Source organism: Antechinus flavipes, chromosome 1 (assembly GCF_016432865.1).
Source record: "Antechinus flavipes isolate AdamAnt ecotype Samford, QLD, Australia chromosome 1, AdamAnt_v2, whole genome shotgun sequence".
In the NCBI taxonomy this organism is placed as follows: Eukaryota; Metazoa; Chordata; class Mammalia; order Dasyuromorphia; family Dasyuridae; genus Antechinus; species Antechinus flavipes.
In genome coordinates this window covers 314112681-314140424 of record NC_067398.1, presented here as the reverse complement: position 1 = coordinate 314140424, position 27744 = coordinate 314112681, and the positions used below count along the sequence as shown (strand labels likewise).

The following is a 27744-nucleotide window of genomic DNA, read 5'->3' as shown; positions in this document are numbered from 1 at the left end:
TCGATCTATTACAAGTCTTATCCTCTAGTTATTGTGTTGTATTGCCTCTTATTATTGATATTACTCAAGTTCTTAAAACTGTAATCTATAAAGTCCTATAAAATAAAATGAAATCATGAGTCCTTCACATAAATAATAATAAAATTGATGTTAATTCTAATTTTACACATTAAAAAGATGTATTTTATGGACAAAAACAGCATCCTAAATAAACACATTACACTTGATTTGTAAAAGATAGTGATAATTTTTAAAATTACATCCTTTGTTACAAATAGCATAAAATCCATTTAAACATCATAAAAGGGATAGAAAACTGTCTTACCATAATTAAACTGACTGTTGGATTTTTCACAGTTGATGATATTAAATCGATAACCAATACCTGTCCGCATTCCACTGACTTCAAAGTAAAACCACTGATGATAATGATTGCTATTTATATCTGAGTTCAGAATAAGATCATACTCGTTTCTGATGATAAACAAAGAAAAATAAATCTGTTGAAAATAGGAAAAATTCCTGGGTATATATTAAATGAGGAATTAGAAAAAGACTTACTTTCTTATTTGAATAACTTTCCGTAGATTTCCAGATTCAAATCTGGAATTAAATTTCAAACTTTCTCCTTCTTCTGGTATAGCGTAACTTTAAAAGATAAAATATGAAATATGAACATATGAAAAATCAATTTATACAGATAAAAAATAAATGTTTTATTTTTAAAGAACCATCTCTTTTTTAACTTTTATAGACATATCAGAGGGGAAAAAATAGGCTAACATCTGTAACACAAGACAAATATATTAATGAGCATTCTATCTGCAGTTTAAGTGAGGGACAACTAATTTATTAGTTTAAATAAGACTTTTTAATCTAATAAAGAACTGCTACCATTCAAAAACTGATCTTTAGGTCAAAACATAAATCAAACATATGCTATTCCATTGATATCTAATAAATAAACTGAAATGCAATTTTTAAAAATTAACCTTACTTATAGAATGTGTTAATACAGTTAATACAGTATTTATTCCTTTCCTATGGATATATCCCCATGCATATATACAAATATACCCATATACATGTTTATAATATCCTTAGTACCTAGCACAGTTCCTCATACACAGTAGGTATATAATAAATGTTAGTCAAATTGAACTATAAATATATAATATATATATAATAACATACATGCTTGTGCATATGTATCCATTTTAATCAAAAATGTTTTCACAAATACACAAGACAAAACATATGCAACATATATGCATATATATTATACATATTTTAACATATTCGGATCCAAGGAATAGTGGCTGCAGAAGTTTATACAGGAGTTTTCTCATAAACCAAAAGAGAGGAAAAAGAATTTATCATTTAAGACTTGTCACCTTTTCATTCCAAGGAAGCAATGGCTCTGAATAGCAAAAATAAAAACAAACTCCAACACCCTCAATTTTCATACTTAAAATATTTAATTTGTTTTACTTATTATTCAGATCCTTAAATTTACTAATGTTATTTAATAGTAATAATCACTGTACAAGTAGCAATTTGGTATAGCTCTAATTACTGGACTATTACTAGTTAAAAATATGTAGCTAAGAGAAAACAGCAGAAGAATAGCATATAATCACATTTCACCAAATTACCAAGAATCACCACTATAATCAATACTCAATTATCCATGAATATATATAGGAACACAATAATGTTTAGTCCAATATATAGTAGATATATATTCTTATCTTTTAAAACTACAATGTTAAATTTTGATGATAAAAATTAAAAAGCAACAAAATGAAAAGCAACGAAGAATTTCTAAATTCACATACTTACTTTGGATTATCCAGGTCATACATAACTTTGTCTATGATATCACTTTGATGAATTAGTCTCTCAATATCCTGAGCAATTTTTGTCCTATTAATACAAAAGAGAAATCTGATTGGAACCAGGACTTACAAATGTCAACATATTGCTTTCTCCAAACTGACTTTGGGGCTTAAAGAAAAATCCCATACTGAAAGGTTGAAGACAAAATGTCTTTAAAAGAAAATGTCTTCAAATGCATTTTGGGGGCACATCTTAATAGTATACCTTAACTGTAAAATCACTTATGCAAATAATCAATAGAAGTTACTTAAACACTAAAATATTTAAAGAGGCATTAATTACAGAAACATACCACTTATCTTCAAATGAGACTTTAATCAAGTAAAAAGGAATTTTGAGCATCTAGATGTAATAAAGCTTGGGTACTTTATTCCATAAAAAAGGCAGAGCATCACATACAGGTCTTTACCCAGATAATTTTGTACAAAATAAAGTGGCAGATTAAAGCATCAAGGACATTTACAACAATAACAAAAAAGCTGACAAAAGCTTAGAAAAAGGGAATCTAGAAAAAGTTTGGTAGTATTGAGCATTTTTGGATAAAGGCAACCAGCCCTAGAGACCGTCAGTTAATTCTTAGGGCACCATTAAGACAGTAGAAAATAAAAGCTGATTTTATTAATGATAATCCTGACTAAAAAGTAAAAGTTTAATTATGTTCAGAATAAAGATTCACATTTACATAATGATTTATTATTATTCAGAAAGTGCTTTTGTCATAATTTTTGTTTTCTAATTTTCAAATGAGAAAACTGAGGCTGAGAAGTTACAAGACTTCCTAGAGGTCACACCACAAATAAAGTGCTAAAGCTGGAATTCAAACGCAAAGCTTTCCAGGGCTAGTTCTCTTTTCATCTCCCTGAATTTAAAGAGTGAAAGAAAATATTTCATTTTAAGACATTAAAATAAATAATAGGTTTCTGCACTTCACATGGTAGAACTTCAGTTATCTAAAAAAATTTGGAATACTTCATTTTCCAACAATATTGGGTGAGTTGTGCTATGGTTTAGCTACAAGAAAAAAGCTTTCAAGTATTTAAAGTTACTCTTAATTAGTACTAATCTTAATGGCTATAATTTTAGTTATATTAAAATCTAACATTTAAAATTCAGCACAAGGATCAAAGTAAAACAGAGTAAGCTCTTTATCCCTAACATTCAGATAAACTGAATGCTGTAAGTCTAAATTAACTACTCCATTCCTTCATTGTATAGACAGAGAAACTGAGACTAGGTGATTTATTCAGTGATCAAAAAGAGTAATTCCCTTATTCTCAGTCCGAAACTATAGTTTCTCACATATCTAGTTTATAAAATATAAGCTATATATGATTTAATATAACATTGCTCCACCTATAGTTTAGCTATGAATCAATGCAATGGACATCCTAATTCTCTTATATATCTTAATGACCATCTTTTGATTTGAAAGGCTTTTTTGTATTTAACTTTTTAAATAGTTACTTCTTTACAAATATATCAAAACTTAATTTTTTCAATTATGTTGGTAATCCTTCACTCTGGTTCATTCTTACTAATAAAATTAGATTTATTCGATTTACTTGCTCAATTCATATGTTAATGAGTTAAAAACATAAATAAAGCATCTCAGACCATTAAATGTAATTATTGTTGAGTTTCACTTTCTAATAAATACTTTAGACTTCCGTGAAAATTATGTAAGGAACAATCTGGCAGCAATATGTAACCCTTATCATCACTTTGCAGGTTTGGATTTGTAAAGCCAGTACTCGGGATAATTTCCTTCTCAATTCTTTACCTAAAATTAAGGCAAGCTGCCATCAAGAATCCAGGTTAAAAGAATTAAGATCAGAGCTCTCAAATTGTTAGAGGCCTTGAGGCCATCTAATCTAAATCTTTGTTTTTCAGTTGAGGAAATTGCAGCCCAAAAAGATTAAATGATTTGACCAAGTCACAAAGACAAAGTCTGAGGTAAAGAACCCAGGGAGTCCAGAGTCAATGATACTTTCTCTACACCAACTTTCCTATGAACAATTAGATAAGTTACAGGTGTGTTTAAGATAAAGAAGTAGACTTTTCTGGTTATTTTTTTAAAATAATAATAGAACCCCTTATTTAAACAACTAAGCATAACCAACAACCAGCATCACTACTTCACTTTGATAGACATCATGAAATTTACAGTGGGATCTAGGAAATACAAACATCTAAATACAAATCTGTACATTACATTCAATATTCATAATTACTTTCAAATGCTACTTAACCTAGCTCTTTGTTTTTTTTTTCCCTCCAAGCTTTACAAGAATTCTTCTTTTTAATAAACCCAAACCTTGCCAATTTTTTGTAAAAAGCCCTTTGAGGACTTTGTTACTTCCATTCATCATGGCTTAACTCAATTGCCACCTTTCAGAAGAAGCCTTCCTTCCATGACTACCTGATCTGGCTCTTCACCCTCAGATAAAATCTCTCCTTCAAATTTACCACAGTCCTTTAACTAGATGTCTTTTTAAAAACTTTTCTCCTTCTCTTTTATCATAGGTTTTTGGGAACTTATAATCCCTCCAGAGCTTTAATACATGCTAAGCTTCTTAAGGATAGGGCCTGTGGCATAATTAGCTTTGTATACTCAGCACCTCAATTCAATTTGTGAAACTGATTTAGACCTACATTCATAGTAAGGAGCAATTGCCTAATTACAACTTGTCAGGAAAATAGCAACCTAACTTGATACCTTCCACTCTTTTAAAATCATACTCTTATAAGGTAATGACCTTTTCTTGGTGGTTCTGTCGTCATTTTTCAGGATTGATCAACTACGCCTTCAAACACTTTACCCTTTCTGTTTCCATTAAACTATCACTATCCTGGTTCTCCCTACCTCACTTCCTTCTTTATTTTAATTGCTGACTTCTCTTCCTCCTTCTCTCAACTCCTAAATGTGAAAGTTGTCCAAACTCTGGGCCCTCTGTTCTTTTCTCTCTACATTCTTTTCCATGGAGATCTCATCTACTAGTATTACTTTGACTATCATCCTTAAATACAAGACTTCCAAATATCTTTTCCCAGATGTGACTTTTAACTCTTGAGTAACATTCTTCTATCCCCAATTAACTACTAGATATTTCTATTTGTATAGCAAGTCACCTCAAACTAAAAGTATCAAAATCAAATTCCCTATCTTTTTCACAATCTCCTAGGTGTATATTTCTGTCATTTAGTAACACTGTGTCTATCAACCCAGGCTCACACACTCAGATTCATTTTGATTCTCCTCTCCAGCTCACTACCCACCACTCCCATTATCTAATTAGTCATCTATTTCTATCATTTCTTCTTCTTACTATTTTTTTAATATCCAATCCTTCCTTTCTTGTTCCCCTGCCACAACAGTAGTTTAGGCACTTGTTACCACACCTTATAAGATCTTCCTTAACTGACACCTAACTGATATCTCTGCTTCCACTTTCTCCTCACTCCAATCTATTTTGCAAGCATTCTTCCTAAAACACAACTTTCATTATGTTACTCCCCTACTCAAAAACACTTCAATAGTTTCCCACTTACTATAAAGTCCAAACTCCTTAGCCTGGCATTCAGAGCCTTCCACAATCTGGCATCAACCTACCTTTCTTTCTTTGTATCCCCCACAGTGCCTAAGGGTACAGTGCCACACACATAGCAGGCGCTCAATAATCATTTGTTGATTGATTGACTGAAAGGCCCCAGTTTGCCCTTCCAAGTTCCCTGATCTCAGCCCATGCTTCCTTGCAGGCTGCAGAAACAGGAAAAGAAAGAAAAGTTATATAGCAGCCTGATGGTGATGGTCTGTTAAACCCAATGATTGCTTTTGAACAATCAGAAAAACCTTTCTACATCTAAAACTTGCTATCTTCACTTTCACTCTTTTTGAGATCTATACCTGCTCCCTTCTATCATGCATTTACCCTTACACTCACTTATTCCTATTTATCAATCAGACACGATTAACCTGTTCTGGATACAAGTGCCTTCTGACAAGAACTTGTTATGAAATCTGAGTTATATCAAAACATAACTTTTTAAAACCCATTTAAACAGATTTAAGATTTTCAATAGATAAAAGATACTCCTCCAAAATATCATTTTTTGTCATTTTATGTCTTATTATGTTTTAACCATAAAAGTGTCAGAATATTGTTGAGGAGAATTAATCAAATATAGGGACAAAATTGAAACTGTTTTCTCCATTACACTCATTTGCCTAGGACCAATGTTAGGCAGCATAGGCAAAATGCAGATGGAAAGAGTTCAAACTATAATGGATTGCAAAAAAAAAAAAAAGGAAGAAGAAAAGGATTTAGGGAAAGGCAAGGAAGAAAAGAGTAAAAGGAGGAAGGGAAGATGAAGAGATGGGGAAGACAAGAGGGAAGATGAAGAGGAAAAATAGAGGAGAAGGGGGAGGGGAAGAGGATGGGGAGAAGAGGTTGAGGAAGATTTACCCTAGATTCCTGGCTAACAAAATAAAAATGACTAGCGCAACTGAATAATAACAACCAATGACCTATCCCAACAATATTTCTTACCATTAGTAAGTATACATTTCCAAACAATAACACTTTAAGAATACAAAAATTCAAAACATAATGTTACTGTAACAAAAAATAAAACCATGTATGCTCAAAATTTTAAATTTTGTTCAAAAAATTTTATTCTATATAATGATTGGTCCCTTTAACTCAGGCAGTCTGTAATTGAAGTCAATTATCTTAAACCAACAGAATCATCAGCTATCCAGTGCAAATTCTGAGGTTACTGTAAATGAGTTTAAATAAGCTTCCAGTAAAAGAGACCAATAGAATAACAAAACTAAATAAAGTAGACACTTTTGTCCTCCTGATTAAAAGAAGACCCAATACCTTCCTGATTAAGAAAAAATAAAAAGAACTATGCTTTAAATTCTCAGCTTGAGTTTACTATTATATAAAGTCTCACAAGAAAGCAACAACTCTAAATGCAAACATAGAAACATTTAAAGTGAGGCTTTGCTTTACTTTAAAAAAAAATAATAATAATCTACACAGGTTATAAAGAATCCACGAGTTTAAAATTACTGACAACACAGTGACTTATTATATTATATTATATTACCTAAAAGGTAAGAGTATACCACAGAGAAAGGTCTCTGACTACTTTAAATAGAAAAGGTGCTGAAATAAAAACTAAGTAAAGGCAATTAATTGCACCTCAGATACTTATTCCTTTAAAACAGCATAGCTGAAACTAGTAACTGATTGATGCTGCTTGAGTTTAGATACTATTATGTAATCAACTAGGTATTGTCAGGTTCCCCATGACAAGACTACCCCTTTCTCTTTTCACTCCTCTCTTTTTACTATTAGGAGATAACTTTGTTTTCCAGAGCTAAGGCCCAACAAGTAAACTGTGCTCTGAGTCTACCCTAACAACAATCCATTGTGCTCATTCTCTGTATAAATTCTGCTCCAACTAAGTTACAGAACTGATGATCCCTGAATTCAAGCAAGCACCAACAGGTCAAGACATGAAGTCCTACAATGAACGGAATTTTTATCACTAGACAATCTTGCCTAGTCTCATCACTGTTGGTACATCACACTGATTCTTTGTCTTAGTCTCATTGTATTATTACCTTTTAGAACTATATATATCAAGGTTTACCCTACATGCCCTGGGGCTCTTACAGGAAGTCCTGACACATGTGTCTAGTTTCCCTCCTTCAACAGAATAAAAAAGCTTTTGCCTTATGACCACTGTTAGCTCTTTGTTTTTATTTTATTTCTTAGTTAACTATGTTTGTGATAAATTGTGAAAGCTCTTTGGTATTTTCAGAGTTAATAGCAGTTACCTCACCTCTGTGATTTTTTAGTGATTTGTTTTCATATTTGACAGTATGAAAAAAATCATAGCTATAAATTGTGATTGTTGAGTAAAGAGGTCAATAGAAATTCTGGTAAAACATACATCGTATTTTGGATCATATGAGGAAACAAGGTATAGAACACAGTTATGGTAAAATCTAGCTCAGGATTCTGGCTAGAAAAGAATCTTTATTCCAAACAAAAACTCCTCCACTCTTCCCAAACATAGAATCATGCACTTCAAAATCCAGCAAGCAATTTCTAGTTTCTATAGGAAAAGTTAAGGTGTAACTGTCAAGTTGTTTTTTAAATTAAGAAAGGAAGCTGAAGCTAGATGTCAAATTATCAAGATGTTATTAAAGATTGTAAAAATCTTAGTGAGATGCTTAAAAGGTAAATGGGAAGTGTTCAAAAGTAATTCAAAAGACAAGGTTGAGAATTTCAATTCACATAGAAAGCATGAAAATTCCAAAGTCAATTAATTGCTTATCTGAAGTGGCTACTCATTCATGTTCCAAGCATTGGTTGGATTCTCTCCTAGAAGAGAAGGTTAAAGGACTTGGGAACTCTCCACATTTCAGGTCATCAGAAATAATGAAGTATTCCTAACTAAAATTGAAATCAGGTCTTTAGTAAGGAGGTAAAAACTAACTGTAGTGGCAGACTAAGAAAAGACCCTTGTCAAAGCAGTCAAAAAATCAAAAGAATATCGCACAGGAAAGGAGAGGAAAGAAAAGGATTAATATACACTTTGAGCTAAAAAACAAATCTGAAGCTTTTTCCCAAAGAGGGAGGACTTGGATACTGTGGAAAGGAATTGATACTTTATACCTTTTAATGTATAAAGAAACAATCAGATGAAAGATTATATTCAGTTAAGAATGAGAAGAAAGAGAAACTAGTTATGATATTTGATCACTGACTAATTAATCTTATGTCAAACTTATGAAAATAAGAGTGGAGTTTAGTGTCTTTCTGGGACATTTATCCAATTCTAGTCAAAACAAATGACTACTACTCACTTCTTGAGATTCAAATGAGTACAAACAATACAGTCAAAAGAAAACCAAAAAGTACTGCCAAAAATTACTAAGTCCTGTGGAAGAACCTCAAGAATTATAAGGGAACCAGATTATATTATCCTTACTGTTGCTCATTAACGTCAAGGATGGCAAAAAGGGAAAACTGAAGTAGGAATTAAACAGCTGTCTAAGAAGATGTTGTTTCAAAGCTTAATCTGGGGATTACAAACTACTAGCCATGGATGGAAGAATGTCTGGTAAACATTTATTTGCCTAACATTTGGCAACTGTAATTATAAGAGGTATAATATTCACCATTCTAGGTACTGTAGAGATCAGCTCCAAGAAAGGAAAGATTTTAAATACTAGAAATTCAAAGATGACAAAATCCAGGAGAGGAGTCGGTAATAAAATCTATGGCCTCAAATTTCTACATTCAAATGCCCAAAGTAATAAGCAATAAGCAAGAAGAACTAGAAATCCTAATACAAAAAAATTTCATCTTATAGGTCTCAATGAGAATTGGTGGGATGAATGCATGAGTGGGGATGATACTTCTGAATGGGCACAAGTTATTCAAAAGAAAAAGGATGTATAATAAGGATTTGAAAAGGGGGGAGAGAACAGATGGAAACAGGTTAAGAAGGCATATTCTATATTAAGAAGGTTTATTCAATTGAAAAATCAGAGAGGAAAAGAATAGTTAACAATACTTGAGTGAAGATAAATGAAAGGAAGAACAGAAATTATTTTGTCACCTGAATATAGTACAGACTACCTAAACTCTTTGAAAGACATAACAGATGCAGAGTTTGGAAAGTAGATTGTAAACCTGAAAGACAATAGCAAGTTGCCCTTAATGACAGGGGCATATTGAATAGTGGTGGGCAACTATTTATCCCAAACCAGAAAGAGTCCTCTCTCTATCAAAAGCAGAGGACATAATAATTTCTTCACTTAGTTTAACAATAATATTCTCCTTCCAAAAAGAAAAAAAGGGGAAGTTTGCATTCTAAAATGCAAGAATGGGTTGCTACAGTGGACATAACAATGAAAAACTTATAAGTAAATTATGACGAAAGAAAAGTAAGGAATAAGTTAGTCTTCATACTAAATTTGGGGAAAGCAGATTTCAAAAGACTCAGAAGAAAGATAAGTGGGATCCCGTGCATTCAGGTTCTAGAGAAGAAGTCAACCCATGAGGAATGGGAAACTATCAAGAAAGAGAGTCCTAAGAGACAAATGAAATAATTCCAGTAAAGAGAAAAACTAAGCAACTAACTTTAGTTTTTAAAATAGATGACAAAAGAAGGAAGCAGAGATAGATAATAGAGAATGAATGTAAGCATATGGCACAGTTCTATAAAAATAATGTCAGGAGTGCTAATCCTGAAAAGAACCTATTAAGGAAAGCTAAGGACAACAAAAAGGAGGCTTTTAAAAGTATATTAGGTGAAAAAAAACAAGATCGAAAAACGGCTAGAGGACCATCACTTGACATGGCTAAAGATATAAATAACAAAAGAGAGATAAGCAGAACTGCTCAATTATTTTCTTCTTTTTTCTGTCAAGAAAAATGGCTTTTCCATTCAATATAAGAAGGAAAAAATCACAAATAGAAAGTTAATGCCCAAGATAAAGTAAGAAGACAGACAGAACTTAGCTATCCTTGAAGTCACCTCAACCAGAACTATATTCTTGGGTACTGAAGGAACTGGCAAACTTAATTGTTGAACTATTGTCAGCAATATTTGAAGGCTCAAAGAAAATGAAAGAGGTGCCAGAACAAGTTGTTCTATTCTTCAAAAAGGAAAGAGAATAAGAAACTATGTATCAGTGAGCTTGACTGTAATTATTAGGAAAATTCTAGAATTGGTTATTAAAAAGAAGTGATTAAAGAACATTTAGAAAGGGAATCTTTCAAAGAAAGCTAACATTACTTCATCAAGAAGAGACTGCCAAACTAGACTTATTTTCTTTTTCTGAAAGAGCTCTGAAAACACTTAAAAAAGGAAAATATTAAGAAAAAGATTTTACCTCTATTTTAAAACATTTGCTAAGTTAGTTCATACTTTTCCTACAAAAATGACATTGATATGGGCAGGATAATGGATAATGAATCAGTCAACACTGATTGAATAGCTAGATTAAGGACTTATATCCAGTGTAGTGCACCAAAAACCTATGTCTAGAGTGATGATGTTTTAACATTTTCAATATTAATAACTTGGATAAAAGTATAAACGTTTTTCAAATTTTCTGGTAACAAAACTAGAAGATTTCATTAATGGTGGGATAAGTCAGAATCCAAAAAGATCTTCACAGACTGGAGGGAGGAACATGGTGAAATCCAATAAGCAATAATTGTAAAACTTTACAGGAATACCACAAAAAAAAAAAAAAAATCAACATCACAAGATGAAAGAGCTATGTTTAGAAAATAGCTGATATAAAAAAAGACCTGAGTGTTTGAGTGGACTGAGAATTCAATATGAATCAATATCTGGTGGCCAAATAACCAGTAAATGTCACTGTAAACAATAACTGCTTAATATTTTCAATGATAAATGACTATCAAGAAATCTCACCTGTAGTCTCACTAAACCAATCATTTACAAACCTTTCCCCTTTTAAACTCTTAAAAACTACCCATCTGACATCACTAGATAAATCACTTTATTTCTTTTCTTTGTTTTTATTCATTTATTTGGGGTTTGCAGGAAGAAGAAAGAGATTAGGTTACCCTATCTTGCATTAATTAGAAGTGCCTGACTCCACTACTGATTTGCACCAAGACTCTGACCTGAGCTACCATGGTCTCAGAGGCTCAACATACTTGGGCTGGACTTTATGTGGACACCGAATTAGCTCAGCTAACAACTAATCAAACAATTCACTAGCCTCAGCCTCTCTATAGCAAGGATTACAGGTTATACCCCCACAGTTGTTAGACAGTTATTTCTTAGATTCATTTCATATTTTCTTCTTATTGCAAATTTCCAACTTAAATTTTAAATGTAACACATTAGTATAGTGTATCTAGTGTTTCATTTGAGATTTTATTTTCAACTTGCATCCCTAATAAATCTAAGAGACAACAGAACAGAAATAGTAACCTTTTAAGGAATTTAATCTGTCAAAAAACTGGTCAAGCAATAAATTTTAACATTTTGAAATTTAATGACAGTATGAAGATATTTTTGAACTGACCAGTTTTCAGTTTCTTCTAAATGTCATCATAATAATAAATATTTAACTTTTTTAAACACTAAAAATTAAATTTCAGAATGTGCTTGCATTTGTTAGGCCAAAAATGCTAATAACTTCATTCTTAAGTAATTTTCTTCCTAAACATGTAGCCACAATATAAGAAACATAGCTGATTATTCTTGAAAATTAAGAAAAATAATCACTGCTAATATCATAACTATCCTTTTTTAGAGTAAAAATGGATATAGACTACTCACCTTTGCACACCATAGGGTCTTTCTAAAATAGGCTCCTTAAATGGAGGTGGAATGTGACCAAAATAATCAGGATAAGCCACTTCTGAATATTCAGGAACAGATTTAGTATTTTTCACAATTTCAACATACAGATCAGAATCATGGAGTGGTGGCATGTTGGGTACTTCAACCGATGTTTGCTCCACTGATGAGTTAGATGCAGAATCATCATCTTCTTCAGTTTCAACTCCAGTAAAGCAGAGCTTTCCTAGTTGAACAGTTCGTCCCTCAAAGAGCACATTTCCACAAGTAGAAATATGTGGGCATGTTTTAGTGCATGAAATAGAGGTAAGGTGAGGACTGGAATCTTTCTTTATTCCGGCAGTAAAGCTTTGGGAAGTTTGGGGAGCATTCTGCAGTGTTATTCGATCCAGGGCCTTCACTAGATCACTAGTGAGATACTGGTTTGACATAACTGTTCTATTTTGATCACCTTCCTGTTGTGGTAATGAACTATCACTGTTTTTAATATCTTCCTTTGCCAGATCTAAAAAGGCAGGTTGTTTATCACCTTCCTCTCCTTGTGAAATGGTATTTTTTTTCACTGAATTTATTACACTGTTTGGCTCCACAGATGGCTCTTCTCCTGCTGTAGGAACAACAATAGGCCCACCTAGATTTCCTTCCTTTGCCAAGGGCTTTGGTTCTTTGGCAATTAAATCACATTCCTTCAAAAACAAAAAGTATGATTAAAAAAAATTACCAATATGTAGTCAAATATTTTAGCAAAAATAAAGACAACATTTAAATTCTTTTATGTCGTATTACATGAATGTAACAAACAAGTGACAGCACTGCTTAGATCTAGCCTCACTCTGAAGAGTCTTTACTCAGGTCCTCCTGAGTTCAAATCTGGCCTCAGACACTTAACACTTCCTAGCTGTTATGACTCTGGAGAAGTCATTTAACCCAAGTGCTTCAGCAAAAAAAAGAAAAAGAAATATACAGGTCACTATATTGAGAGAAAGCAGTTCTCTTAGAAATAAAAACAGAGTTTTTTAAAATAACAACACATCTGCTTCATAGTAGATATATTTTCCAATTACATAATTTAATGATGAACTCTTTCACACATCACCTGCCATAGAAATAAACCTAAAATAGAGTAAACTAATAAGCAGAGATATCTGAAAGTCTCTTTAAAATTGATTTCTTTTCTTAAATACAATGAAAGTTAGCAATCAGTAGTAATCTAACTTAATTGTCACTATGAAGAATTGTATTGATAAATTGACAGAAGGAAAAAAATCAATCTCTACTATTTTTTTAAGACAAAAGAATTGAGGAACAATAAGAAGCAAGATACTAATCTTAGTACCAAGTGCAATTTCACTTTCCCTATGGCTACTTTGAATAACCTTTTATTTTCATATGTGCATATTATATTAAGACTTACTATATGACTTCTCAGATGTATGTCTTTTCACGTATACTATTGTAAAGATTGAAATCAACCAAGTAACCTCTACTTACAGCTAGCCCTATGATTTTTCTCCCATTACTGCTCCGAATCAGTTTTTCCATTGTTTGTAAGGGTTTCTCTCTTTAAGTATTTTGTTGTAATTTGGTAATAAACACTAGAGAAGAGGGAAGGTATGAAAAAGTTTTCTCAGTCTTTTTACTCCTACTTTTTCTGACCTGCCCCTCTTGAACATATCGTACTATCTTTGGGCCAAAGATACAGGACAATTCTCCATGAAACTCCCTAAAAATTTAATTAGAATTATAGCAGCTATTTAATCTGTCCCAAGAAAAAAGGTAAATAAAATTCTAACAAACCTGAAGCAAAGAAAATCCCCAAAATAAAAACTACATTTAAATTATCTTTCGTCTCTATCATTTCTCATAAACACTCATAAATTCTGCATCACACACTCAGTCTCTTTTGGAGGAATAAGAAAAGACAATTGTTGACTTTTTGAAAAAGACCTTATATAACATATCAAACTGCTTGCTATCTTGGGAAGGAAGAAAAGATAAGGGAGAAAGGAAGAAAAATTTGGAACACAAAGTTATGAAATGAATGCTGAAAACTACTTTTATACGTATTTGGAAAAAAATAAAATGTTGAGGAAAAAAGAAAAGGACCTTAGAGACTAACTAATCTAGCATTCATTTTACAAATTAGGAAATTGAGGCCCAGAAAAGTTAAACAATTTTAGTGACATCACACAGCTTACCCATTGCAGAATCAAGATCAGTAATTTCCACACACTCAACTCTTCCCTTAAGGCACACTCAAAAATTAAGTTATTTATATTCCATTTAACTTTTCTATTAATTGCTAGTTTAAGCTAATCTATTTACAAAAATCAAATAAAAATCTTTAACATGAATTAAGGATGGTAGAAAATCATAAGTTAGATGTTCTAATACCTCCCCATTAATTTACAGGTAATATTACCAAAAAAGAAAAAATTAATTTAAAATATTACCATTTTTATAGTTGCAATGATATCATGAAAATGGTTTTTATTTATCACTTTCAACTAGTTCTTACTTCCAACATATCAGTGCAATTAAATGAAAGAAGACAATAACAGATGATTAGTGGTTTTTTAAAGTAATAGTTTAAAGATTCAAGTGTTGTGGAGCTAATTATGCATGTCTACAAGTTGTTTCAGCTGAAAAGAGGGCTTAAAAATAACCAAGTCTATACCATTCTTTTTTTTTTTTAATTTGAGGACTAGATCAGCCCTACAAGCTGAAAGGTACATTGGTCACTGACAGGCCAGACCTCAGTTCTGATTAGCAAAAAAGCCTTGACCATAATTTGTTCTCTGGGCAGTTTCAATCTATCTTAAGAAACCTGGTGGTCCCTGAATCTCAGGCATTTAACATCTTGGTGTTACAGTTAATGCTAATTAATATCCAATTGACTTTTATCCTTTGGCAGCTCATGTGTATGCCACAAGTCCTGGTTTTTACCATTCATTTTGTGGATAAAAACAATATATAATCCAGAGAAGCTAAGTGATTTACACAAGGTCATACAACTAAATAGTTACTGATAAAGAAAAATTTTTCCCATTTTAAAAATGAAAAGGAAAATAGGAAATATATTTCAATTTAAGAAATAAAAGAATTCTTAATTGATCAAAACATTAAGGATCTGGATTAAGTTAGCTTCCCCCCACCTTTTGTTTTTCAAAATCACCATAAAATTTTTTCAATTACATGTAAAAATAGTTTTCAACATTCACTTTTGTAATATTTTTAATTACAAATTTTTTTCTCCCTCTCTTCCCTTCTTTACTCCCTAAAACAGCAAGCAATGTAATATTGGTTATACACACACACACACACACACACACACACATACATACAGATCTATTTATGTATCTATATCTACAGATATATATACACAATTATTTTCGGCATATTTCAATATTAGTCATGTTGTGAAAGAAAAATCAAAACAAAAAAGGAAAACCACAAGGAAAAAACAACAAAAATGAAAAAAAGTAGAATTAGTATGGTCCTTTTTTTTTCTCTTTACCTGAAAGTCATCAGAAAGTTCATGGAAAAAATGTTCATACATTTTTAATTCTTCTATTGGTCGTCCTAATTCTTCTTTGGGTTTTAACTTGTTAATATCCGTCTCAATATCATCATTCTGTAACAATCAAAACATATTGGTATCAAGGATTAGGCATGCCTTTAATAAACCAGAATATACTCTCAATATAATGCCATCCAAATCACTACATGGAATTACAACCAAAGAATGAGCAAAATAAATTATGCAATAATTCCTACAAATTTTCTTTTAGTAATTTATCTAATTTAACATTTTAAGTGTTTTTTAATAGAGAAAAATCACAGCATTAAGACATGTATTAAACCAATTCAAAAGAGTCAAACTAAAGAGTGTATACTTAGGGCTAGATACAGAAAAGTAAATGAAAAGAAACCTCACTAAGCTATTCTAGTAATTTTTGAATATAAAAAAAAATTCAGAGACATGGGAAAAGTTGTATGAAGGAATGCAGAGTTGAAAGAACACATACATACATGAATAACCAGTCAATCAACAAATGCTTAGCTCTGTTCCAGGCACTGACCCTGGGACAGAAGTGAGATTGTTATTCCACCCAAACTTACAGTCTATTCAGTAAATACATTTGCATCTAGAACTAAATACACATATTAATACAAAAGATAATTGGCCTGGTGGTGGGGAGGGACGAGTGGTTAACAACAATAGATCCTGAAGAAGTCTTCAGAAAATGGAGACATTAAAGACTTAATGCAGGGAGACAAATTAGAAGAAAATTGAATAATCCAGGCAAGAGGTGTTTGTAACATGAATGAAGTGGCAACATATTCTGGTCAAATACAGCAATGTTATTAACATGTTAAGAGGACCTACCTTTCCTTTCTGTTGTTTGTCCTTCATTCTCAAAGAGGACCATGATTTCAGGGAGGGGATGCTAAGACATCCAAGTGAAATGGATTTAAGTGAGGAAGGGCTAGGCAAAGTCACCTGCCTCACTTTTCCCTCCAGAACCATCTGGGTACAAGGGGCTAGATGTAGATTACTATGACTGGAGATGGCCCATGATGCAGTGGGAGACCTTGGCCTTTTTAAGTTAAGGTCTTCAATAAGTCTCAGCTATACCCATAAAGTGATTAAGGCTAGGTAGCAAACGAGGCAAAGAATCTCCCCTCTTTATTACTTTCTGTTAAAAACTGATAAACCAGCCTTCTGGTGGAAAAGATTTACTTTGTAAGAGGGATTGTTTGGGTGTTTTATCGGAAGTTTTATTTCAAAACAAAATGTTTTGGTATACTTAATAACATACAAATAGTTCTCAAACCTTTTTTATCCATGACCATTTTGAAAATTAAGACATCCTATACTCCCCAAAGAGTTTACTTCAGGCTGTTCATTATGGAAGATTAGAAGCAAACTATGTGCCACTCTGGGAGAAGAAGTTGAAACTGAAAGAAAGGTTAAAAGTATCTACTGGAAGTGGGAAAATCTGTAGTCAAATAGGTCCAATTGAAACTAACTTATGTGCTGTTCAGAGAGGATATCAAAAAGTTCCGGGGACTTCCGGCCAAGAAGGCGGAGAGGAGGCACACAGCTGTGTAAGCTCTGCCTTTTTCTCTCACGATCCATTTCATTACCAGCCTCTGAATTAATGCTTGACTGAAAAAAAAACCACAAATAGTTACCAAGAGAAGACATCCTTGAGATTCGCCAGGAAAGGTCTGTTTTTGCTTGAGGGCGGGGACGGTTTTAGATCGTGCGCAGGCGGCGGGCAGCGGCAGCGAGAGCACAGGAGCAGACTGGAAAGGGGGTGGGGTGTGATTGCAGCCATCTCTGCGGGGAGAGCTTTGCTACAGGATTGGATACTTTGCCCTGGCAGCAAGCCAGCAGCCCAGCATAGAAGCTAAAAACATGGCAGGGAGAGTGGGGGTATGGGGGAGTGGGGGAGGGGGTGAAGAATACAACCCCAAACATCTGGAGTCTCTCAGTGGGACCTGGCCACCCCTCCCCCACAGTGTCTCAGCACGCTCTTGGAGTCTCAGAGCGCAGGCGCAGCACAGTCCTGCTAGTGCCTCACTGCTGCCCCCACAGTCTATAGAGGAAGTTTGGTAACACCACCCAGTCCCTCCCCCAAAAAAGCAGACTCCATTTAGGGTTTTTTCTTTTTTTTCTTTGCTAGTTTGTCTTTGATTCTTCTCTGACAAAATGAGCAAAAAATTGAAAAGGATCTTAACCTTTGACAGCTTCTATATGGATAGAGAGCAGACTCTAAACCCTGAGGAGACTAAAAACAGACTGTCTCCAGATGACTCCCCAAAGGAGAAGATCATCTGTTCCTCAGCACAGATGAACCTCACAGAAGAAATTAAAAAGGCTCTCACAAGAGAGCTAGAAGAAAAATGGGAAAAGGAGACGGAGGCTTGGCAAAAGAGTCTGGAGAAGTCATCCCACTCATTTAAAGACAGAGTGGATAAAGAAATAAAATCCTTGAAAAATAGGATTAGTGAACTGGAAACAGAAAATAGCTCTCTAAAAAACAAAATTGGCGAAATGGAAAAAAATTCCATAGAACAAAAGAACTCAATAGGACAATTAGAAAAAGATATTTTAAAAGTGAGTGAAGAAAATAACATTGAAAATCAGAATCGAACAAATGGAATTGAATGACTCGAGGAGACAAGAAGAATCAGTCAAGCATAACCAAAAAAATCAAACAATGGAAAAGAATGTGAAATACCTTCTTGGGAAAACAACAGACCTGGAAAATAGATCCAGGAGAGACAATCTGAGAATTATTGAACTCCCAGAAAAGTATGATGAAAAAAAGAGCCTGGACACTATTTTCCAGAAAATTATCAAAGAGAACTGCCCAGAAGTCATAGAAACAGAGGGTAAAATAGACATTGAAAGAATTCATCAATCACCTACTGAAAGGGATCCTAAAATCAAAACACCAAGGAATATAATGGCCAAATGCCAGAACCCTCAGATGAAGGAAAAAATATTGCAAGCGGCTAGAAAAACCCAATTCAAGTATCAAGGAGCCACAATAAGGATCATCCAGGATCTAGCAGCATCCACATTAAAGGATCGAAGGGCCTGGAATATGATATTCCGAAAGGCTAAGGAACTTGGTATGCAACCAAAAATAACTTACCCAGCTAGAATGAGCATCTTTTTCCAGGGAAGAAGATGGACTTTCAATGAAGTAAGTGAATTTCACCTACTTTTGATGAAAAATCCAGAACTTAACAAAAAGTTTGATCTACAAATAAAGAACTCAAGAGAAATCTAAAAAGGTAAAGATTAATCTTGGGAACTATATTTCGGCTATAAAGATGTATAAAGAATACATGTATACCTTGTTCTAGAAACTAGATGTGGAAAGGACATTGTACCAGAAAAAGGGTAAAGGGAGGGTACTACATCTCATGAAGAGGCAAAGGAAACCTATTATATCTGAGAGAAAGAATGGAGGGAGATGAATATAGTGGGTATCTTACTGCCTTCAGAATTGGCTTTAAGAGAAAAATTTTAGATATATTCAATTTATGGTGAAACTTCTCCCACCTCATTGAAAAGTGAGAAGGGAAAAGTGAAAAGGGAAGGAATAAGCTAAGTGGAAGGGAATACAGAAACTGGGAGGGAAAGGGGTAAGATGGGGGAGGAACTCTAAGGCGGGGGGGGAGGGAGGGGATACTAAAAAGGGAGGGCTGTGAGAAGCAAGTGGTGCTCACAGGCTTAATACTGGGAAGGGGGGTAAGGAGGAAAGAAGGGAGAAAAGCATAAACACGGGTTAACAAGAAGACAAGTAATATAGAATTGGTCATTTTAACTATAAATGTGAACGGGTAAACTTCCCCATAAAGAGGAAGCAGTTAGCAGAATGCATTAAAAGCCAGAATCCTACAATATGTTGTTTACAGGAAACACACCTGAAGCAGCGAGATATATATAGAGTAAAGGTAAAAGATTGGACCAAAATCTACTATGCTTCAGATGAAGTCAAAAAAGCAGGGGTAGCCATCCTGATCTCAGATCAAGCTAAAGCAAAAATTGATCTAATTAAAAGAGCTAAGGAAGGGCACTATATCTTGCTAAAGGGTAGCATAGATAATGAAGCACCAAGTGGTGTAGCATGTAAATTCTTAAAAGAAAAATTAAGAGAGCTGCAAGAAGAAATAGACAGCAAAACTATAATAGTAGGAGATTTCAACCTTGCACTCTCAGAATTAGATAAATCAAATCACAAAATAAATAAGAAAGAAGTCAAAGAGGTAAATAGAATACTAGAAAAATTAGATACAATAGATCTCTGGAGAAAATGTAATGGAGACAGAAAGGAGTACACTTTCTTTTCAGCAGTTCATGGAACCTACACAAAAACTGACCATATATTAGGACATAAAAACCTCAAACTCAAATGTAGTAAGGCAGAAATAGTAAATGCATCCTTTTCAGACCACGATACAACAAAAATTACATTCAACAAAGAGCCAGGGGAAAGTAAACCAAAAAATAATTGGAAACTAAATAATCTCATACTAAAGAATGATTGGGTGAAACGGCAAATCATAGACATAATTAATAACTTCACCCAAGAAAACGATAATAATGAGACATCATACCAAAATGTATGGGATGCAGCCAAAGCGGTAATAAGGGGAAATTTCATATCTCTAGAGGCCTATTTGCATAATATAGAGAAAGAGAAGGTCAATGAATTGGGCTTGCAACTAAAAATGCTAGAAAAGGAACAAATTAAAAACCCCCAGTCAAACATTAAACTTGAAATTCTAAAAATAAAAGAAGAGATCAATAAAATTGAAAGTAAGAAAACTATTGAATTAATTAATAAAACTAAGAGTTGGTTCTATGAAAAAACCAACAAAATAGACAAACCCTTAGTAAATCTGATTAAAAAAAGGAAAGAGGAAAAACAAATCATTAGTCTTAAAAATGAAAAGAGAGAACTCGCCACTAACGAAGAGGAAATTGGAGCAATAATTAGGAGTTACTTTGCCTAACTTTATGCCAATAAATTCGACAACTTAAATGAAATAGAAGAATACCTCCAAAAATATAGCTTGCCTAAACTAACAGAGGAAGAAGTAAATATCCTAAACAGTCCCATCTCAGAAAAAGAAATAGAACAAGCTATTAACCAACTCCCTAAGAAAAAATCCCCAGGACCAGATGGATTTACATGTGAATTCTACCAAACATTTAAAGAACAATTAACTCCAATGCTAAATAAATTATTTGAAAAAATAGGGATTGAAGGAGTCCTACCAAACTCCTTTTACGACACAGACATGGTACTGATACCTAAACCAGGTAGGTTGAAAACAGAGAAAGAAAATTATAGACCAATCTCCCTAATGAATATTGATGCTAAAATCTTAAATAAAATATTAGTAAAAAAATTACAGAAAATCATCCCCAGGATAATACACTATGACCAAGTAGGATTTATACCAGGAATGCAGGGCTGGTTCAATATTAGGAAAACTATTAGCATAATTGACTATATCAATAACCAACCAAACAAAAACCATATGATCATCTCAATAGATGCAGAAAAAGCATTTGATAAAATCCAACATCCATTCCTAATAAAAACACTTGAGAGCATAGGAATAAATGGACTTTTCCTTAAAATAGTCAGGAGCATATATTTAAAACCATCAGTAAGCATACTATGCAATGGGGAAAAATTGGAACCTTTCCCAGTAAGAGCTGGAGTGAAGCAAGGTTGCCCACTATCACCATTATTATTCAATATTGTATTAGAAACACTAGCCTCGGCAATAAGAGTCAAGAAAGAGATTAAAGAATTAGAGTAGGCAATGAGGAAACCAAATTATCACTCTTTGCAGATGATATGATGGTATATCTAGAGAACCCCAGAGATTCTACTAAAAAGCTATTAGAAATAATTCATAACTTTAGCAAAGTAGCAGGATACAAAATAAATCCCCATAAATCCTCAGCATTTTTATACATCACCAACAAAATCCAACAGCAAGAGATACAAAGAGAAATTCCATTCAAAATAAATGTTGACAGCATAAAATATTTGGGAATCTATCTACCAAAGGAAAGTCAGGAATTATATGAGCAAAATTACAAAAAACAAATAAAGTCAGACTTAAATAATTGGAAAAACATTAAGTGCTCTTGGATAGGTCGAGCGAATATAATAAAGATGACAATACTCCCTAAACTAATCTATTTATTTAGTGCTATACCAATCAGACTTCCAAGAAAATATTTTAATGATCTAGAAAAAATAACAACAAAATTCATATGGAACAATAAAAAGTCGAGAATCTCAAGGGAATTAATGAAAAAAAAAATCAAATGAAGGTGGTCTAGCTATACCTGATCTAAAATTATATATTTTTTTTAAATATTTTATTTTATTTTATAATAACTTTATATTGATGGAATCCATGCCAGGGTAATTTTTTTAACAACATTATCCCTTGCATTTGTTTCTGTTCCGATTTTTCCCCTCCTTCCCTCCACCTCCTCCCCTAGATGGCAAGCAGTCCTACATATGTTAGATATGTTGCAGTATATCCTAGATACAAATATGTTTGCAGAACCAAACTGTTCTCTTGTTGCACAGGGAGAATTGGATTTAGAAGGTAAAAATAAGCCGGGAAGAAAAACAAAAATGCAAATAGTTCACATTCATTTCCCAGTGTTCTTTCTTTGTATGTAGCTGCTTCTGTCCATCATTTATCAACTGAACCTGAGTTAGGTCTCTTTGTCAAAGAAATCCCCTTCCATCAGAATACATCCTCATACAATATCATTGTTGAAGTGTATAATGATCTCCTGGTTCTGCTCATTTCACTTAGCATCAGTTCATGTAAGTCTCGCCAGTCCTCTCTGTATTCATCCTGCTGGTCATTTCTTACAGAACAATAATATTCCATAACATTCATATACCACAATTTACCCAGCCATTCTCCAATTGATGGGCATCCATTCAATTTCCAGTTTCTAGCCACTACAAACAGGGCTGCCACAAACATTTTGGCACATACAGGTCCCTTTCCCTTCTTTAGTATTTCTTTGGGATATAAGATCTAAAATTATATTATAAAGCAGCAGTCACCAAAACCATTTAGTATTGGCTAAGAAATTGATTAGTTGATCAGTGGAAAAGGTTAGGTTCACAAGACAGAATTGTCAACTATAGCAATCTAGTGTTTGACAAACCCAAAGATCCTAACTTTTGAGATAAGAATTCATTATTTGATAAAAACTGCTGGGATAACTGGAAATTAGTATGGCAGAAATTAGGCATGGACCTACACTTAATGCCGTATACCAAGATAAGATCAAAATGGGTCCATGATCTAGGCATAAAGAATGAGATTATAAATAAATTAGAGGAACATAGGATAGTTTATCTCTCAGACTTGTGGAGGAGAAAGAAATTTGTGACCAAAGATGAACTAGAGTCCATTATTGATCACAAAATAGAAAATTTTGATTATATCAAATTAAAAAGCCTTTGTATAAACAAAATTAATGCAAACAAGATTAGAAGGGAAGCAACAAACTGGGAAAACATCTTCACAGTTAAAGGTTCTGATAAAGACCTCATTTCCAAAATATATAGAGAATTGACTCAAATTTATAAGAAACAAGCCATTCTCCAATTGATAAATGGTCAAAGAATATGAACAGACAATTTTCAAATGATGAAATTGAAACCACTCATATGAAAGAATGTTCCAAATCACTACTGATCAGAGAAATGCAAATTAAGACAACTCTGAGATACCACTACACACCTGCCAGATTGGCTAAGATGACAGGAAAAAATAATGATGAATGTTGAAGGGGATGCGGGAAAACTGGGACACTGATGCATTGTCGGTGGAGTTGTGAACGAATCCAACCATTCTGGAGAGCAATCTGGAATTATGCCCAAAAAGTTATCAAACTGTGCATACCCTTTGATCCAGCAGTGTTATTTCTGGGCTTATATCCCAAAGAAGTACTAAAGAAAGGAAAGGGACCTGTATGTGCCAAAATGTTTGTGGCAGCCCTGTTTGTAGTGGCTAGAAATTGGAAATTGAATGGATGCCCATCAATTGGAGAATGGCTGGGTAAATTGTGGTATATGAATGTTATGAAATATTATTGTCCTGTAAGAAATGACCAGCAGGATGAATACAGAGAGGCTTGGAGAGACTTACATGAACTGATGCTAAGTGAAATGAGCAGCACCAGAAGATCATTATACACTTCAACAATGATATTGTATGAGGATGTATTCTGATGGAAATGGATTTCTTTGACAAAGAGACCTAACTCAATTTCAATTGATAAATGATGGACAGAAGCAGCTACACCCAAAGAAAGAACACTGGGAAATTAATATAAACTATTTGCTTTTTTGTTTTTCTTCCTGGGTTATTTTTACCTTCTGAATCCAATTCTCCCTGTGCAACAAGAGAACTGTTCGGTTCTGCAAACATATATTGTATCTAGGATATACTGCAACATATTTAACATATATAGGACTGCTTGCCATCTAGGGGAGGGGGTAAAGGGAGGAAGGGGAAAAATCAGAACAGAAGCGAGTGCAAGGGATAATGTTGTAAAAAAATTACCCTGGCATGGGTTCTGTCAATAAAAAGTTATTATAAAATTAAAAAAAAAAAAAAAAGAAGTTCCAAATTTCCTACTCTGAGTGATCAAGAAGATTTGGGAGTCTGATCTACAGTAGCTTTGTGATCCCAAATTGAGAGAGCCCTAAAATAATTTCACAAATTATTATCAACTCCACCACGGGGCCAAAGAGGTATGGAAAAAATTTATTCATTCAATATATGACATTAATATATTAATTTTTGTTATTAATTATAGAAGTAACCTGTATAATATAAAATATATTTTTACTTTGCCCCATTCATAGCACAAACTCTCATTTCAAAACTACAAATATCCTGAAATATACTGCATATGTTTTCACAGACTTTGTTTCAATATATTGATTGGTTTTGCTGAAGGTTTTTTCCTTCTTGAACTTTTTCTTTTTAAAATATTGTTATATGACCATTCTGGAGATTAATTTGGAATTATGCCCAAAGGACGTATCAAACTGTGCATATCCTTTGACCCAGCAGTGTTTCTATTGGGCCTATATCCTAAAGAGATCTTAAAGGAGGGAAAGGGATCCACATATACAAAAATGTTTGTGGCAGTTGGTGGCAAGAAACTGGTAACTGAATGGATGCCCATCAGTTGGAGAATGGCTGGATAAGTTATGGTATATTAATGTTATGGAATATTATTGTTCTATAAGAAACAATCAGCAGGATGATTTTAGAGAGGCCTGAAGAGACTTACATGAACTGATGCTAAGTGAAATGAGCAGAATCAGGAGATCATTGTACAATTAAATTATGTGACGATCAATTGTGATGGACTTGATTCTTTTCAACAATAAGGTGATTCAGACCAATTCCAATAGACTTGTGATGGAGAGAGCCATCTGCACCCAGATAGAGGACTGGGTCTAAATGTGGATCACAATAAATGTTCACCTTTTCTGTTGTTGTTTGCTTGGTTTTTTTTTTTCTTTTTGACCTGCTTTTTCTTGTGCAAGCATGATAAACATATTTAGAAACATATTTAGAAGAACTGCACATGTTTAACCTGTATTAGATTGCTTGATATCTAGAGGAAGCAGGAGCTGGGGAGGGAGGGAGAAAAATTTGGAACACAAGGTTTGGCAGAGGTGAATGTTGAAAACTACCTTTGCATGTATTTTGAAAAATAAAAAATTATTATTATAAAAAATATTGTTGGGACAGTTACGTGGCATAGCAGATAGAGCACCATTCCTGAAGTCAGGAAGACCTAGTTCAAATCTGGTCTCAGACACTTAACACTTCCTAGCTATGTGACCCTGGGCAAGTCACTTAACCCCAACTGCCTCAACAAAATAAATAAATATATATATTTTTTGTTCCATGGTCTGACTCTCTGGGAAAGAAAAAAGGAAAGCTACTAAGAGAAATTCTGATGATATAAAAAACAAAATATTGAAACAAAGTTTGTTTTTAGAACAACAAAATATACAATATATGTTATTTTACAATTTAATTACATGTACATTAAAATCCTTCCCAATGCCAAAAGGAAGGAATTAGATAACATTTCAAGGCTCCTTTCATTTTTAAGACAGCGCAAAGTTTTACTTTTCTTTATAAGAGCTTACTCTCCTGATGATCCATAGTTAAAAAAAAAAAAAAAATAAGCACATATTTAGCAATAAGCTTCTAGGTCATTATTCAAATTTACTTTTTTTTTTACAACAGTAAAACATAATGTATGTGGTTAGCTGACAATAAACATTTCTACTAACCTTAAAATTTTGGTCTATATCATCATCATTCTCAATTTCATTTTCAGCTTCTAATTCAAGATCTTCATTGTCATCGCTTTCATCTACTACGTCATCCACTGTGATACAAAAGGCTCTATAAGTAGGTGAGAGGTAAACTTTCTACAAAATGACACCCTGAGGAAGACTGTTTTGTTCAAAGTACTAAGAATTCACATCATAAAATACCACAAAATGCATAAATATTTATAAATAACGTTATTAAGAAAATATCAAATAGCACCTTCTGTTGTGACTCACCTTCACTGCTTGTACTTAAATAGCACGAATTGTGAAATCTATGGTAAAATTACATTAGTGTCATATATACATATATGTTATACTAATATAATAATAATTATATTAAATATATACATATATATATATATATGAAGTACCAACTAGAGAATTGTGCTCATGAGAAAATAAGAGTTGCTCTTTTTTTGATGCTTCATCCACTCTGGGTTTTTACAATATTACTCTCAGTTTTCTTCTTACCTGATTGTTCTTCCAATTCCCTTTATAAGCTCATTATCCACTACCCTAACTGCAGATGTACCCCCAAAGCCTATGGCTATTCTGGGTTTTATTTTCTTCACTCTAACTTGCTAATCAGGTCAGCTCCCATAGCTTTAGTTATCATTTCCATAGCGATTTCTCCTAAATCCATATATCCAGAACAGTTTTTCTCTCCTGAATGCTAGTCTTGCATCAACAACTATTTACCAGATATTTTCATTTTAATTGTCCAAATACATTTCAGTCTCAACATATCCAAATAAAAACTTATTATTTCCCCCCCCCTTTCCCTTTATGAATAATCCCTGTGACAAATTTCCATATTTCAGCAAGGATGCATTTCCAATGCTCCATTTAGGAAGGTTCATAATTTCAGGGTCATCTTTTGTTCTTCAATTGGCAAGTCTTATATTTTGGGGGGTTTTTGGCCACATGATTATCAATGTAGCTCAGAATCTAATCACTGTTATCTGATTATTTTTATAACAGCCTCCTGTTTTCCCTCCCTCAAGTCTCTCTCCTGATGTATCTTCCACATAGTGACCAAGATGATTTTTAGAAAACACAGGTCTGACAATGTCACTCCTCTGCTCAATAAAATCTAATGGCTCTACAGGATATTATATAAACTCCTTTATTTGGCACATAAATTCCTTCATCACTTAGTTCAACCTACTTTTCACCTTTTCAACATTATTATATATTATTCCTTTCTTGCACTATGTAGTAAAATTAAATTGACCCATAGTTGTTACTCATATATGACATTCAATCTCTTAATTCCATTTGCAAAAGTTATCCCTCATACTTCAAACACATTCCTTTCTCCTTCCTTCTCTTACAATCCCTAGTTTTCTTCAAAAGTTCAAGCCAACTTTTTACATAAAACCTTTCTTACCCCCAAGTTAATAATGTCATTATATCATATATATATGTGTATATATACATATATACACACACACACACATATATATATGTAAATGTATAAGTGTGTATATTTTGTGTTTGCCTACATATATGGCCA

At 33.2% G+C, this 27744-nt stretch overlaps 1 protein-coding gene across 4 annotated transcripts in view; it reads right to left on the bottom strand.

The window, feature by feature from the left end:
- AGTPBP1 (ATP/GTP binding carboxypeptidase 1) overlaps positions 1-27744 on the bottom strand; it is a 207131-nt gene that overhangs the window by 85625 nt on the left and 93762 nt on the right. For all 4 annotated transcript variants that reach the window (XM_051966097.1, XM_051966114.1, XM_051966091.1 and 1 more), the window contains 6 exons: positions 26184-26281; positions 15788-15904; positions 12250-12956; positions 1843-1926; positions 562-648; positions 326-474 (listed from right to left, as the gene is read on the bottom strand). In XM_051966097.1, coding sequence (XP_051822057.1) covers positions 326-474; positions 562-648; positions 1843-1926; positions 12250-12956; positions 15788-15904; positions 26184-26281 — 1242 coding nt within the window. The remainder of the gene's footprint in view (positions 1-325; positions 475-561; positions 649-1842; positions 1927-12249; positions 12957-15787; positions 15905-26183; positions 26282-27744) is intronic.